The sequence below is a fragment of the Liolophura sinensis genome, chromosome 1 (genome assembly GCF_032854445.1).
Source record: "Liolophura sinensis isolate JHLJ2023 chromosome 1, CUHK_Ljap_v2, whole genome shotgun sequence".
NCBI classification, from domain to species: domain Eukaryota; kingdom Metazoa; phylum Mollusca; class Polyplacophora; order Chitonida; family Chitonidae; genus Liolophura; species Liolophura sinensis.
In genome coordinates, this window is record NC_088295.1 from 41,780,764 (window position 1) to 41,795,509 (window position 14,746).

The following is a 14,746-nucleotide window of genomic DNA, read 5'->3' on the forward strand; positions in this document are numbered from 1 at the left end:
TCCAGCTTAGTAAGGACAGAAATTTAAAAAAAACAAACAAACAAAAAAACATATGCTTCAAATCTGTGAAGTGGATATGTATACACGTATATATCAGTACATTTCAATGAGATCTGCATGTAGATGCATGCATGCTCTGTTTTGCATGACTACTTGTTCGACATCGTGTTCTTGACGATTAATAACATGAACCAATTAAAACCTTAATAAATTATGAAGTACACTGTAGAACTAAAATAACGCACCACTATTAATTGGTACAATGTGGAAATGGTTGGAAGACAACGTTAACTAAAAGGTGAAGACTCTGGAACACTACCATTGTTTTAGAGTAGAAAATGATATAATAACCGATAAAGAAGACAAATATTGATTAGACTGATTAGAATCGAAAAAAATGGATATAATGTGGTGTGATTTTACAGTGTACATATACATCAATTCTTAACAAACATTATACAGTATATATGTACTATCAAAAGTCTGTTAGTCAATAGACTATCTGTATCATAAAGGTAATGATATACTTGCGTGCATCGTCCTTTTACACAGTGTATATAGTCATTATGCCATGGACACCTGGAATATTGTATTGGAACAAATGTACGATATACAATATACGTATATTGATCTCCTTACTGTATACCATACATGTTAACTTCACATAAAACATGCATGTATAACAAGCTAAGTCAGAGACTTTATGACATGCGTGACTCAAATCAGATGGTAAATTTACAACTTTTTTTTCATAGATTTGCTATGTATAACTGAGCTATAACTGTAACGTGAAGGTTAACATAATTATAGGCAGACATTTTTTGGCCTAAATGTAGATATAAATATAGGCCTTTAGGCTCTGACAAATCAATCGGCGGTATAACTGTACTGTATACAAACACCATAATGACTTGATTCATTCAAGATTCCGTAGCCTATATATGTACCAGATACATGGATATTCAGTCATGAGGAACGATTTATAATCCTCTCATGACATACCGGTATGCATGTAGGCAATCCAAACAAGACCTACGGTATATATAAATAGGCCCAATTAAGGATTCAAAAATCCTTGATAAAATGATGAGTTTTGTTTGCTTTTGAGAAGTTTTTGATTTGTTTGTTTGGTGTTTATCACGCCATTTTATTTATTTTATTTTTTTTTTACAGCTATAACAGTGGTCAGGTTTGTGGATGTCTACACCGACTAATGTAGGACAAAACCTCGAGCGAGGTGAGGATTCGAACACGCGACCTCGTGCACTATTAAAGGCCTGATTTTCGCGGAAACAGGCCATCAAATATATCAGGCTGAGCCAGCGATCGAGTTCCTGCACCCTCGCCCAGAACCCACAGTACTTACACGACCGCTCCTATATACAAACTTGCCTCATTGCATGAGGTCTTTTCGTAGACCTGTGTAGAAATATATTTTTTTCAGCCATACGTAAACCGTTGTCCATGCAACGTTGTAGGCCTACCGGTAGCTGTAAACTCAACTTTAATTTATGAAGACACCCGTTAATACGTTACCGAATGCAGGTTAAGCATGCTCCCTGTTGAGTGAAAATTGGCTAGCAAAAGCAATCTTTTGACATTATAGTCTGATTAAATGCTGGAGTTCGAGAGGTTGGGGGGAGGGGCGGATGTCTCTTTCGACACGGGCGACTGAGCTTGACTTCACAACGTAGGCATAATGTGGAGCATACAAGAATCCACGTGGAGCTCCTGTTGGAGTGGCGCACAATGAATGTCACACCGTATAACAATGTTTGGTACCAGCTGTTGCCAAAAAGTTACATGTAACGCACAACAAGCTACCTATAAAAGGGGTCAAGAAGATTCGGGACATAATTACTTTTTCTTAGTTAAGAATAGTCGTTTGTGTGTGTGTTTTGGTGAGAGTTAACGTCACACAAGCTACTCCGTGCTACACGGTTAGCAGACGGAAATTGGCCACGTGACCAGAAATTTTATCCAATAACTAAACAACACGAGTAGCAGCCCCGGATTTAAACGCATGCGTACTTGAAGCTGTCTCTTTGCCACGTTGAGAACCGGTCACAGAGATTGGTGTGAATATCTCTCGCCAGAAGTTTTCTATCTTTCTCCTGCAAAAGTCATCATGAAGTTGCAGTGGGCCTTCTTATTTGTTTGTGTATCCTTCGCACTTTCCGAAGACATCGAAGTTGAAGAAGATGTGCTGGTGCTGACAACGAAAAACTTCGACAAAGCCTTGGAAGACAACCAGTACATTTTGGTAGAATTCTGTAAGTATTGGCAACTTGACAGCAAAAATTCCATTGATGCGATCGTGCTTTGTGATCAAATAGTGTAGGCGTTTTCGTGATCAGATGTTACGCAATAATTTAGAGTATGCTGTGTGAGAAACCGTCCATTATAGCTGAAAACTAGTCCCATAAGCTGATCATAATGAAAAAAAATAACATGCTTACATCCTAAGGCTCTATTTACATTGCGATACAATTAATTAGCTCTCAAAAATAGGTACCATACTCTTCTGATGAATTTATAAACTAACATCCGCGTAATGTGCTTAAGTAAAACTCCAGGGACAGCACCGTTATTCACATCATTGTATTCCAGCTGGTATGAGCCATGTGGTCAGTTAATGAGTTATCCAAAATAAGATGTGATGTCATAGTCTAGAATTATGTATCCTAGTTAACTTCTTGATAGAACCAATAAGTCTTATGCTTAATGGTTGTACCACTAGACGTTTGCATATGGCCCACTGCACTCCAGTGAAAAGAATCTGAGATCATCTCCTATCTCATCTCAGTCTGTGATAACAGTTGTTTTGAAGTTACTCCAATAAACTTTAACACATGCACGTGTGGAATTTGACAACAACATATGTGTATATGAATTTTAATGCCAGCTGTTAGTGATGGGTAGTTGGAAGCAGGAATTTGTATACTTGCTGAAACATACTGGTTACTTATCCATCTTTGGTTTGTTATAATTTCACTATTTCCATCCAGGTACACACATTAGTTGATAGCTGGGGTCCTGATAAAGAAGTGCCTAAGTTTGGAATTGTACATTATTTGTCTTTCTGCTGCAGTTGGCAATACATTTTTGTTAAAATTGTATAAATCATGGAATGATAATTATTTAAACTACCACGATGAAAATTCTCATTTTGATTATCTGATTATAGAACTTGCACTATTTCAATATTTTGTTTGAGTGGAATTCATTCACAAAACACTTGTCTGTTGCTGTGCATTGTGTCCAAACCATACAAACATGCATGTTACTAGGTAGTGATCACTGCGTAAGTGTGATCTGATTTTACTGACGTTGAAGTCAAAAGGTTAACTGATCAGGTCTTTCATGGTTCGAATTCATAATTTATGCATTTAAAGTGCACCTTTTGTGTATGTAAGATACCTTCAGACATATTCTTCAACTTAAAATATGTTCAGCAAAGGGAAGAACTTGGCCAGTTCAAGTCAACTGTAAATTCACCCTGCAGCTATGGCATGTATAGATCATTCTGCCAGTGACATGCTTGAGTGAACATACATCAGGACAGAGTTTAGACTGAGACATGCATGGGCGATAATTTATTCCTTTGAGGGAAATATTGTCTACCTTTGAACTTTACCATTTCACCCTTTATGATGCAGCTATTTGCAGCAAGTCTGTTATTTTACAATATTTTTTGTCTTGTTCCCATCATTGAACTACCCATCATTGGTATTTACGGTGACTTAATGTTATGTGTAGATGTTGTACATAATCTGATTATATTCAACTTTAATGTACAATTCAGCGACAGAACCCACACAAGGCCAATGTGACATTTATTTTGACATTTTCATACAGCTATTAAACTACAGGTTTGTCATGCTAGCAGTGTCAGTGTTAGTCACTGTTGCCAGAAATATGTAGCTTTATTTTTTCAGACTTGGTACCTCAGACTAATAAACCAGTAGGCATTATAGACCATGTCACAACTTAGTCCATTATCACAACTAGATAAGCCTTAGACTGGATAAGCTGGTGGTGAAAGTGTGTGTAGCCTCAAGCCATGTGTTACCAGCCCTTTTCGTGATTTATGAATTCATTAGGTACTGTAGCTGTTCTGTTGCACCAATGAGAGGCTGTCAATGTCTGCATGTTTTAATGAGTGACAGCTGTGTCATGCCTGCCAGAGATGTGTCCTTCAGGATTACTGTCCACATGTTCATAGCCACATCAGCATTACCACATGGGCACATCCTCTACATCTATAACAACTGTAGACCCATCCCACCTTTTGCTCAGCAGACTGAACATAATTACCAAGACATAAAATCTGTGTTGAAAGCAGCCAATAGTTTCTACAAACTTTTTTTCTTCTTTTTTTTTTTTTTTCTCTTCTGTTTTTTTTTTTTGTTTTTTTTTTTTGGTATTGCACTTCGAACCATGGAGATAGGGTCCAAAGACCTTCACTGAACACATGGAACTATTTAGTGTACAAAATCTTCAGTTAGTAAACCATTAGGTACAATACTAACATGCACCAGATCTGAGACACTCTTGCTCTGGAAAGATGTATTAATACTGTTGCATCACAGCTGTTCAGTGACTTTAATGGAATGTCATTTTAATTAAGTAAAGGAAGTTTCTCACAAGATGTGATTCATAAGACTTCTCCAGAAAACGATACAAGTAGATGGTAAATATGATGGGATTTAGAATATATTCCATCTTTAGTGTTGAGCTGTTTTAAAGCTCAACACTAAACACTCTACCGGTATTATAAAAGATTAATGAATTTAAGGATTAAATAAATGGTAGGGGAAAAAAGGAAAGTTTGCATCAGAACTTTGTCTTTTTAAGAAGAAATGTACTCTGAAAAAATAGACAGCTGCCTGGCAAAATTTCATGAAGTGTACTAGCAGCTGGCTAACTACTCAATTTTCTACATAACTAAATGAATCCTCTGCTATGCAAGTGTCCTGAAATGAATATTTGCGTACAAAATGTACATGTGCAGTTGTCACCTCTATTTTTCAGATGCCCCATGGTGTGGACACTGCAAGGCTCTGGCCCCAGAGTACGCTAAAGCTGCCACCCAACTGAAGGAAGAAGGCAGCGACATTAAGCTGGCCAAGGTTGACGCTACAGTTGAAAGCAGTTTGGCTGAGAAGTTTGAAGTTCGGGGATTTCCAACCATCAAATTTTTCCGTAGTGGAAAACCCATTGATTATTCAGGTATGTTATGTTTATGGTGCAGAATCTTATCAATGTGTGAGTGAAGCCTTGCTGGTACTGTAATTCTTCAATCGTTTCGCATGTTTGCAAGATTTTTATTCAAGCATATTCTAACAACATTACTCCGTGTAGGCTGATAATATTATACTTTTGTGAAGCCTTGACACCAACCCAGCCAATGTCGTTTTGTCTCCAAAATCAAAGTAAAAATTTGCATAAATTGCACTGAAAGTTGCTCTTGCATATGTGAAAAGGTTGAAGAAATAAGGGTAATACTGTAATTGGAAAATACTACCACATCACAACATATTAACAGTTATTCAATTTTTGAATAAATTGTTTACAAAAAGAGCATATTCTTTTTGTGCAACTAGTAGTTACTATTTAAACAAGTTTTAGTGATTTTTAAGGCCTAGTTTCCATGTATTAAAAGCTACATATTGATCACAAACCAAATGTTGATCATGTAATTTGCATTACAGCTGGGAGAACTGCTGCAGATTTTGTGACCTGGTTGAACAAGAAAACTGGCCCACCAGCCACCACCCACGACAACGTAGACTCTGCCAAGAAGCAGATTGAGAAAGAAGAGGTCTATGTCATTGGATTTTTCAAGGTATGTGCATGTTACATTTCTTACCTGGCACGTTTTGATTTCCAATCAGAGACATTCCTTTGTGTGAATATATGTCCTGAGGAATTAAGATATATATAAATAATATTCTTAATATCGTCTTGTGGTGTGACCAGGCATCAGGCTGATTTTTCTCCAGAACTAGAGGATGTGAAATCAGATTCTGCCTGAAACAGTCACTTACGATTTGACCAATCAGAATACCAATAACAAGCACAGCCAGCTGTCTGTTTTAATTGACTGATGTAGTATTTTAGCCTGCAGTACATCAGATTATTTTGATTGATTTGGGAATCGTTCAGTTGCCTATTTGAGTGGCAAAAAAGATGCCTGTCAATAGGTTAATCATGAAATACAGGTGAATGTTTACCTGAAAATTAGGTTAAATTACCTGTCCATTTAAAATCATGGTATTACTCTCTGTTGCACAGGATGTTGAATCTACTGCTGCCAAAGCTTACCTGGAAGCTGCTGCCGATATTGATGATCTTAACTTCGGTATCACATCCGATAACAAAGTTTTTGCTGAGTACAACATGGATAAGGATGGTGTTGTCCTCTTCAAGAAGGTTTGTCAAGATTTCTCTGTTGTTTTTTTAGAAGTTTTCAACAGTTCTATCCCTTCTCATTTTCATATGTTACCGAAGTATGAAACTTCACGATTTAAGTTGATTCTTTGTTTACCAAAGACTCTTTATAGTTAGTAGTCTCCTCAGCATAAAATGTATATGGCAAATATGGCAAAAGCTTATATCAGCTTGAGCTGTCTTGACATGATTTTTAGTTTATTTGTTCATCATGCTATTTAATTTTCTATGAAGCCTTGGTTATTGACATACACCTATTCATTTTTCTTTCTTCTTCTTCTCTCTTTTTTTTTTAGTTTGATGAAGGCCGAAATAACTTTGAAGGAGAGATCACTGCTGCTGCTGTGAAGACTTTTGTCCAGTCTAACCAGCTTCCATTGGTGGTAGAATTCACACAAGAGGTAAGCTGATTGTATTTTAAGATTTTTTACTTGTCTCTGTTAGATATATAGTTTAAGAAGTTCAAGTTGATGGTATTCCAGTAAAACAAAAGCAAAAACCGGCATGCTTAAGGGAGATTCCGAGAGTTACTTTAGTACACGTGGCCAAAGGCATCTTGTAGAAGACAAACAAATTTTCTTTGGCATTTCTGCCTATACTACAACATTACAGGCTTTAGGGACACCCTATGATTAAGCTGGGTTCTGGTTTTTTATGGAGTGGGGTGTGGTTATGGAAATTTTGAAAAGTGCTTTAACCTATACATAAATCCTGAGTGTTACAAATGGTTCACATAAAGTCCATAAAATGTACTTATTTTGTCACTTGGATTTGTTTGTCCAGCAGGAGAGAAATCTAGTTCATGCACACTGAAAACAGCTATCTTGCTTACTTAGACTGGCCTTGTACAAACACACATTAGTGATATGAAAAAGAAAAACACATTTTCCCCTGTCAATATTTGCAAATGAATGTGTAGTTAAAATATAGTTGCAGGTTTTAACTAGTGGATTCTGATTTACAGAGTGCTCAGAAGATCTTTGGAGGGGACATGAAGACCCACATGTTGATGTTCATCAGCAAGAAATCCAGTAGTTTTGATGATAGCATTTCTGCTCTCAAAGAGGCTGCCACTGACTTCAAGGGAAAAGTGAGTGATGTTGCACATATTTGTTCAGGGGGGAATCCTTCATACACATTTTCAAGCATGTGAAGAAATTTACTAAGCAGGTAATGAAATGTAAATGATCGACGGATGCAACCAAGTTGTGCAGCTGCTCAATTCAGTTCAAGATACAAAGATCAGCATAATGTTAGGGTGAATATAAAAGAAGACAATGTGTTCTTTAACCTTCTATATTTAAGAGCATTCACTAAACAGTTGGAAATAGCAGTAAAAAGAATTGCCATGATGAATGTGAATTGTGAACTTCAATTGGTGGTGAGTTTGTGCATGTTGCGCGAATATCGTCCATGAAAAGGACTCATGATAGAAATTTTTCTTGTTGTCAGATTCTGTTTATCTACATCAACATTGATGATGATGACAATCAGAGAATCCTGGAGTTCTTCGGTCTGAAGCCTGATGAGTGCCCAGCTATCCGCCTCATCTACCTTGGAGATGACATGACCAAGTACAAGCCAGAAAGCAACAATCTTGATGCTGCTTCAGTCAAATCATTTGCTCAGGATTACATTGATGGCAAGCTGAAGGTAATTGCAGCAGGCTGAAATCTCAATTTAACTGGATATAAAGAACCTAACAGGCAGAGAATTTTCTATGTAACATCAGATAATTTAGATTTCTAGAACTTTGAAACAGGAAAGATTTTAGAGAGTAGGGCTTTATTTAATTTCTTTCAGTAGAATCGTCTCCCCTGATCTGCGACCTATGTTATTCAGATAGTGGCAAGTCTAAAAGACTAATTGTACATGTCTGACGGATTTCTGTCTGATGAATTTCTGGTGCACAAAGTGAGACATCATTGACGGTGTATTTCTGACTTTGTATGTATATCAGTAATTTTGATAGTATACCGTCAGTGACTTTATATTTTACAGCCCCACCTTATGTCCGAGGATGTTCCTGCAGATTGGGATGCCAAACCTGTCAAAGTTCTCACAGGCAAAAACTTTGCTGAGGTTGCCAAAGATAAGAGCAAAAACGTTTTCGTAGAATTTTGTAAGTATGATCTGAAGTTTTACATGCATTGAAAAAAAAACAGTTTTTCAAAGAAAGCCCTTGCCAAATTATTGAACGTCATCAGCAATTTCTTAATGTAAAAAATAACTCAAGGACAGTATGTTTTATGGATTTTTTTTGTCAACATGCATTTTGAATCTTTATAAATTGTTTCTTTAAATTCTTTTGTCCCAATTATCATGAAATATTGTTAAAATGTTTCTGCTGCCCGAAAAACATAACCTGTATCTAAAAACACAAGTTTGCCCCATTGAGGGACCTGTTCTGTGAAGTTTGGTCTCCAAGCAACCTGGGAATGATCATGAGTTTCGCAGAGCACGACTTCCTCTCACCACAATGCCAGAAAAAGAAAATTTTTCTTGAGTATGGCATAAAACAAGTATCTTACAAAGATACTACAAAAACCTTACAAAAGTTCTCACTTTGGGCTCATTGAAATGCCTGCCTTCACCTGAACATGTTTCATTTCAAGAAACAAACAAGCAGTTTTAGCAGATCTGTCGTTGATAGCTGATTTTTTCAAGGTTAGTAAAAGGTTTTGTGTTCTTAACCCTTAGATGCCCCATGGTGTGGACACTGTAAACAGCTGGCCCCTATCTGGGATGAACTCGCTGAGAAGGTTGAGGGTGGAGATACTGTCATTGCCAAGATGGATTCCACAGCAAACGAACTAGAAGATATAAAAATTCAGAGCTTCCCAACTCTTAAATATTTCCCTAAAGATAGTGACGAGGTAAGTTCAACCTTCAGTTATGTCCAGTTGTTCCAGCTATGCAGCAGTAATCTACAAAGGCTTGAAAACCGACATTCTCATTAAAAGCAAGAAAGAAAAAGCCATGCATGCAAGTGCTGTTGTTCATCCAACATGTTTTGCTTGCTTTTGTGATGTTACTTGCCTTTATTTCAAGCAGAACAGAACATTCTCTATTACTCATTTAAATTTAAGAAAAATCAAAGACAGTAGTGAAAAATTGACCGCATCTGAGTACAAAATTGATTTTTGACCCAGATGTAATAATTGCTCAATAATTATTTTCCAGAGGAAAAGGCCAGATGAGAATGTGAACATCTTCATAAAACCACTAATTTGTTTCTCTCCCAACAGGTTATAGATTATAATGGTGCTAGGACACTAGAAGCCTTACAAAAATTTGTTGAGAGTGGCGGAAAAGATGGAGCTGGTCCAGCTGATGTAAGTCATTTAACTGCTTTAGCCATGTGCCAGTATTCTGCATAAAGTGTGATGCTTTAACCACCAACCATTCTTCATTATGAATAATTATTTGTTAGTTATTGGTATTGGCTTAGTAGTGGTTCAAAGTAAAAGTTGGTAAAGAATTTGTCCCCATGGTTAAAGACTAAATCGGGGGCCTCCGTGGCTCAGTAGGTTAGCGCGCTAGCATAGCGTTATGACCCAGGAGTCTCTCACCAATGTGGCCGCTGTGAGTTCAAGTTCAGCTCATGCTGGCTTCCCCTCCGGCCGTACGTGGGAAGGTCTTCTAGCAACCTGCGGATGGTCGTGGGTTTTTTCCGGGCTCTGCTCGTTTTCCTCCCACCATAATGCTGGCCACCGTCGTATAAGTGAAATATTCTTGAGTACGGCATAAAACACCAATCAAATAAAAAAATAAATAAAGACTAAATCTTTTCCCCTAATAATTTTTAAGTCAACTGAACTCAGCTGGACAATTATAGATTCCTAAGCCAAATCCCAGTAGGATATACATTCCAATTATATAATAGCTGCCAGCACGGCGCAATGACTCAGGAGCCTTGCACGAATGCAGTCGCTGTGAGCTTGAAATCCAGCTCATGTAGGCTTCCTCTCCTGATTGGGAAGGTCTTGCAGCAACCTGTGGATGATCGTGGGTTTACCCCGGGCTCTGCCCAGTTTCCTCCCAGCATAATGCTGGAGGCCATCATATAAGTGAAATATTCTTGAGTACGGCGGAAAACACCAATCGAGTAGATAAATAAAACATGTGAGCTAATATGAGGTACCGCACTTTTCAGGATGAGGAGGATGAAGATGAAGATGAGGATGCTGAGGATGAGGAGGAGGAGGATCAACCAAAGGATGAATTGTAGGCACTTGGCCTGTTTCTATCTTCATACAGCCCTTTTCTGTAGAATTACAATGTACATTAACTTTCTTACTCTCATGACATCATATCTGTTACTATTCTACAGCCAACTATAAATTTGTATCAGTTCTTTCTGTATTTTTTTTTTCTTGTGTTCAAATTGAACATTGCTCAGTGTTTCGCTTAAAAGAGCACTCAGGTTCTAACTTGTCATTGCCCATTGGGAGTGCTACTGTGCTTAAACTAAACATGGCTTGCACATACGGAGGCTTGTGACAGTTGGCTCAATCTTGAATAGGGGAGGTTTTCATTATATGTTTTGTGAATACTCAAGATTGATTTCTGTTACCCTGAATACTTTTAATTTTTTCCTCTCAATACACCCTCTCAGTTATTATTATTATTACTTTTTTTTTCTTTTTGTTGTAATTTCTTTTTCCTATTGGTCATCATTTAGCATGTTGTTGTTGTATATACTTGTTAGAATCAGCCAAGTGAATATTTGTTATTTAAAGAACCTTTACCCCCTTCATTTGACATAATAAGTAATCTGTTGTCACTTTGTATGTCAGGCAAATAAAGTCGACGTTCTCTAGTCGCACCCAGTGGCCTCTTTTTGTGGGGCTTGCGTGAAAGTGAGAAACATTCCGGGTGTGAATGATGTTTTCTGCTGTCATGTGTTGGGAAAAAAAAAAACCCTAAGTCTTCAAATTGTTGCTGATCTGACATTAGCATCATGTATTGTCGGTTGTGAAAGATCGATAATTTTTTTTTTTTTTTTTATATGGTATTAGCGTTTTTATTTGGGGTATCAACACCCACCATTTTAAATGTCATTTTGCAGAGGCATTACTCGCATCAATCATTGTTTTTCCAACTGGATTGTGCACGATTATCTAACATATTATCAGGTTCTATTTCTACTAGGGTCAGTGCATATTGCTTGAATTTTAGACCTAAAATATGAATCTACATAACCTGTAGCAGTTCACTGTCAATATGTGATTTTAAAGGTTTGGAAATGTAACCGAGAAAAGTTACATGCCATTAGCTATAAAGACTTGTATCTAGAAGATACATCGATTAATTTTAAGATATGTATTTGAGAAGAAACAAAAGTGATTTGTGTCCTAAGGCAACTTGGGAAACATTGATTTTGTAAAACACAACTGAAAATGAGAAAAATAAAATTGTACAAAAAAAAAAAAAACTCAAAAAGTTATGTTTTTGTTTGGTCTGCTTGAATACATTTCAGAACAAAATATTCAGAAGTATTTTATTTCACCAATACAGCTATTGCCGACATGACTATCACCTGAATCGTGAATCCCAGCACCAGTGAAATGGGACTCTCAGGTTGGTATACTGATGTCATGGTATAATGAGACGGGTTGAATCCGTGGTCTGTTCCACAAGATACTGGCTTGTCTTATCAAAGCTCAACATCTGCCTGCAATGAGGGGCAGTAATGTTTACTGGTGAATTATATTTATTAATTTGATGCCATATCTGAGGAGTTTGCTCACCAGTACATAGTGGCTGTCATATCCAGAAAGTCCATGTTGAATTATTGGAAAAGGAATGGTAAGGTAAATCTCAAGTGTTGTTCCGTTATTAATGTTAGAGTAAATGTTACTTTGTGTTTTGATCGGAAATTTGTGCTCCGGTATAGCCTACTAAATTTAAGTAACAGTATTATCATTATCAGGGATTACATTTTCTGGGTATAACGCAGATTTTAGCACTGTAAAACTCAGGCTTTTAAAACTGCAGTCTTTTGGGTCAGTCTCCATATTACCACTAGCACTGCCGTCTAGACCATTTGACCAACGGGCCTTTACATCAGAAGCCTTAGGCCTTGCCCACCTTGATATTAACCCAGGTCTCTTGACATGATACTTGACTGAGGGTCTGTATTGAACAGTATCTAAACCAGTTGTATGGGAAGAGACAAATGGGCCTGAATGGAACCCATTTCCTGGCTATGATTGACCTAAAATTTTTCCAGCTGAGTTTTGCCAATACTGCCGCCAGTGAAACATAAGCAGCAACAAAATAAACAACCCCTGCTACATGTACGTGAATGAAACCTGCTTTGATCTGGTACACTTGTGTTTTGACTGATTTTTGCTGGTTTATAGTTAAGAATGTTGGTCGTATAGTAAAATGTAACCTAATATACCCTGGCACATTTGTATCATGATAGCTAACTCTGCAGTTGTACCTGCGAAGGTCTATCAGCAAACTGCCAATGATTGTTGATTTTTCCCCGGCTCTGCCCACTTTCCTCCCACCATAATGCTGGTCGCAGTCGTATAAGTGAAATATTTTTTAGTACGGCGTAAAGCAGCAATCAAAATACCCTGCTGGTCTACGTGGGAAAGTCTGTCAGCAATAATGCTGGACAACATCATAAAAGTGAAATAGCGAGTATTGCAAAAAACACAATTCAAATAAATACATAATTTCCATACAAATCTTAACTGCAGGCTTCAAGCAAAAAGAAAACGTAACAAACCAAAAATCATTCAACAAACGAAATTGATGTAATCTGAATTTATTTTATCATTGTGAGTACAAACGTTAATAACTTATTCAACAACAAAGACAACGAACAATGCATGAACATGTATCTTCCACAAGCATGTTATCAAGACACTGAATGCAGATGCAACAATTTGACTTCATGATTAGGTAACGAAAGTAAATGTTACTCATAATGTGCAAACATTTAAAAAGTAGTTAAATAGAACTTTTGCTTTCACAAGTGATTTTGGAACAAACCACAAATACTCCACACTTTGGTCAGCAGAATGCTTCAATAAACATATACAACACCATTCAATTCATTAAGTTAAACCCTGTACTAGAAGACACATTTCCACTGGTACGTATTTATTTATTTATTTGATTGGTGTTTTACGCCGTACTCAAGAATATTTCACTTATACGACGGCAGCCAGCATTATGGTGGGAGGAAACTGGGCAGAGCCCGGGGGAGACCCACGACCATCTGCAGGTTGCTGGCAGACCTTCCCACGTACGGCCAGAGAGGAAGCCAGCATGAGCTTGGACTCCATTTGTACAGCTGTAGTCCAGTTTTTGGGAGGAGAGAACCGGAGTAAACCACAGCCAATTACCCCTATCTGGCAAACCTCCTGACTTCAAGAGACTGGAGAAGACTTCACAGATAAGCCACGCATAATGTTTACATATACCATTAATTAAGAACATACACATTAACCCTACTTCACCCTACTTGTAGTACAAATGGCACCAGAGAAACAATTCACAGTCATACCTGGGACTAATACAACAGATCATATAGTCCCAGCTAATACATAAGACACATTATCACAGAAAAAAACATCTATGTAATTCAGGTTAAGTTACCATAATTTTTTATTCCACCTAAATACATTTTTTTTTCACACTGGCATGTACTGCCATATCTTCACAGGAATTTTGATGTGACTATTTTGATAACCAGCCATGGGAAAGGCGAAGCTTGTGAAGTACATATAATGTTGTTGCGAGAACAGTAATACACATACATGTAATTCTTATTTATTTATTTAACTGGTGTTTTATGCTGTACTCAAGAATACTTCATCTATACAACACTGGTCAGCATTATGGTTGGAGGAAACTGCGCAGAGCCCGGGGGAAGCCCACAACCATCAGTGAGTAGCTGGCAGACCTTCCCACGTACGGCCGGAAAGGAAGCCTGCATATGCTGGACTTGAACTCATAGCGACCACATTGGTGAGAGGCTCCTGGGTCATTACACTGTGCTAGCAGGTTAACCACCTAAGCCACGGAGGCCCCTGTAAGTTTTAAAACAAAGTCCTAATTCTTTGTGAGTTAATTATTTATTTATTTATTTGATTGGTGTTTTACGCCGTACTCAAGAATATTTCACTTATACGACAGCGGCCAGCATTTTGGTGAGTGGAAACCGGGCAGAGCCAGGGGGAAACGCACGACCATCCGCAGGTTGCTGGCAGACCTTCCGAGTTAATTATGATACCATAATATGGTTCATATTGTATTAGGATCCCTGGAC

General features: G+C 37.6%; 1 protein-coding gene across 1 annotated transcript; it reads left to right on the plus strand.

Annotated features, from left to right (window-relative positions):
- The first annotated feature begins 2,057 nt into the window (after nucleotides 1–2,057).
- Nucleotides 2,058–11,789, plus strand: LOC135461635 (protein disulfide-isomerase-like). The gene is made up of 11 exons (XM_064738815.1): nucleotides 2,058–2,273; nucleotides 5,035–5,232; nucleotides 5,715–5,848; nucleotides 6,298–6,435; nucleotides 6,750–6,854; nucleotides 7,418–7,543; nucleotides 7,906–8,106; nucleotides 8,455–8,575; nucleotides 9,154–9,329; nucleotides 9,702–9,788; nucleotides 10,610–11,789. The coding sequence occupies exons 1-11, from the start codon at nucleotides 2,129–2,131 to the stop codon at nucleotides 10,682–10,684; spliced, it is 1,506 nt and encodes a 501-aa protein (XP_064594885.1). The 5' UTR covers nucleotides 2,058–2,128; the 3' UTR covers nucleotides 10,685–11,789.
- Nucleotides 11,790–14,746: the final 2,957 nt, after the last annotated feature.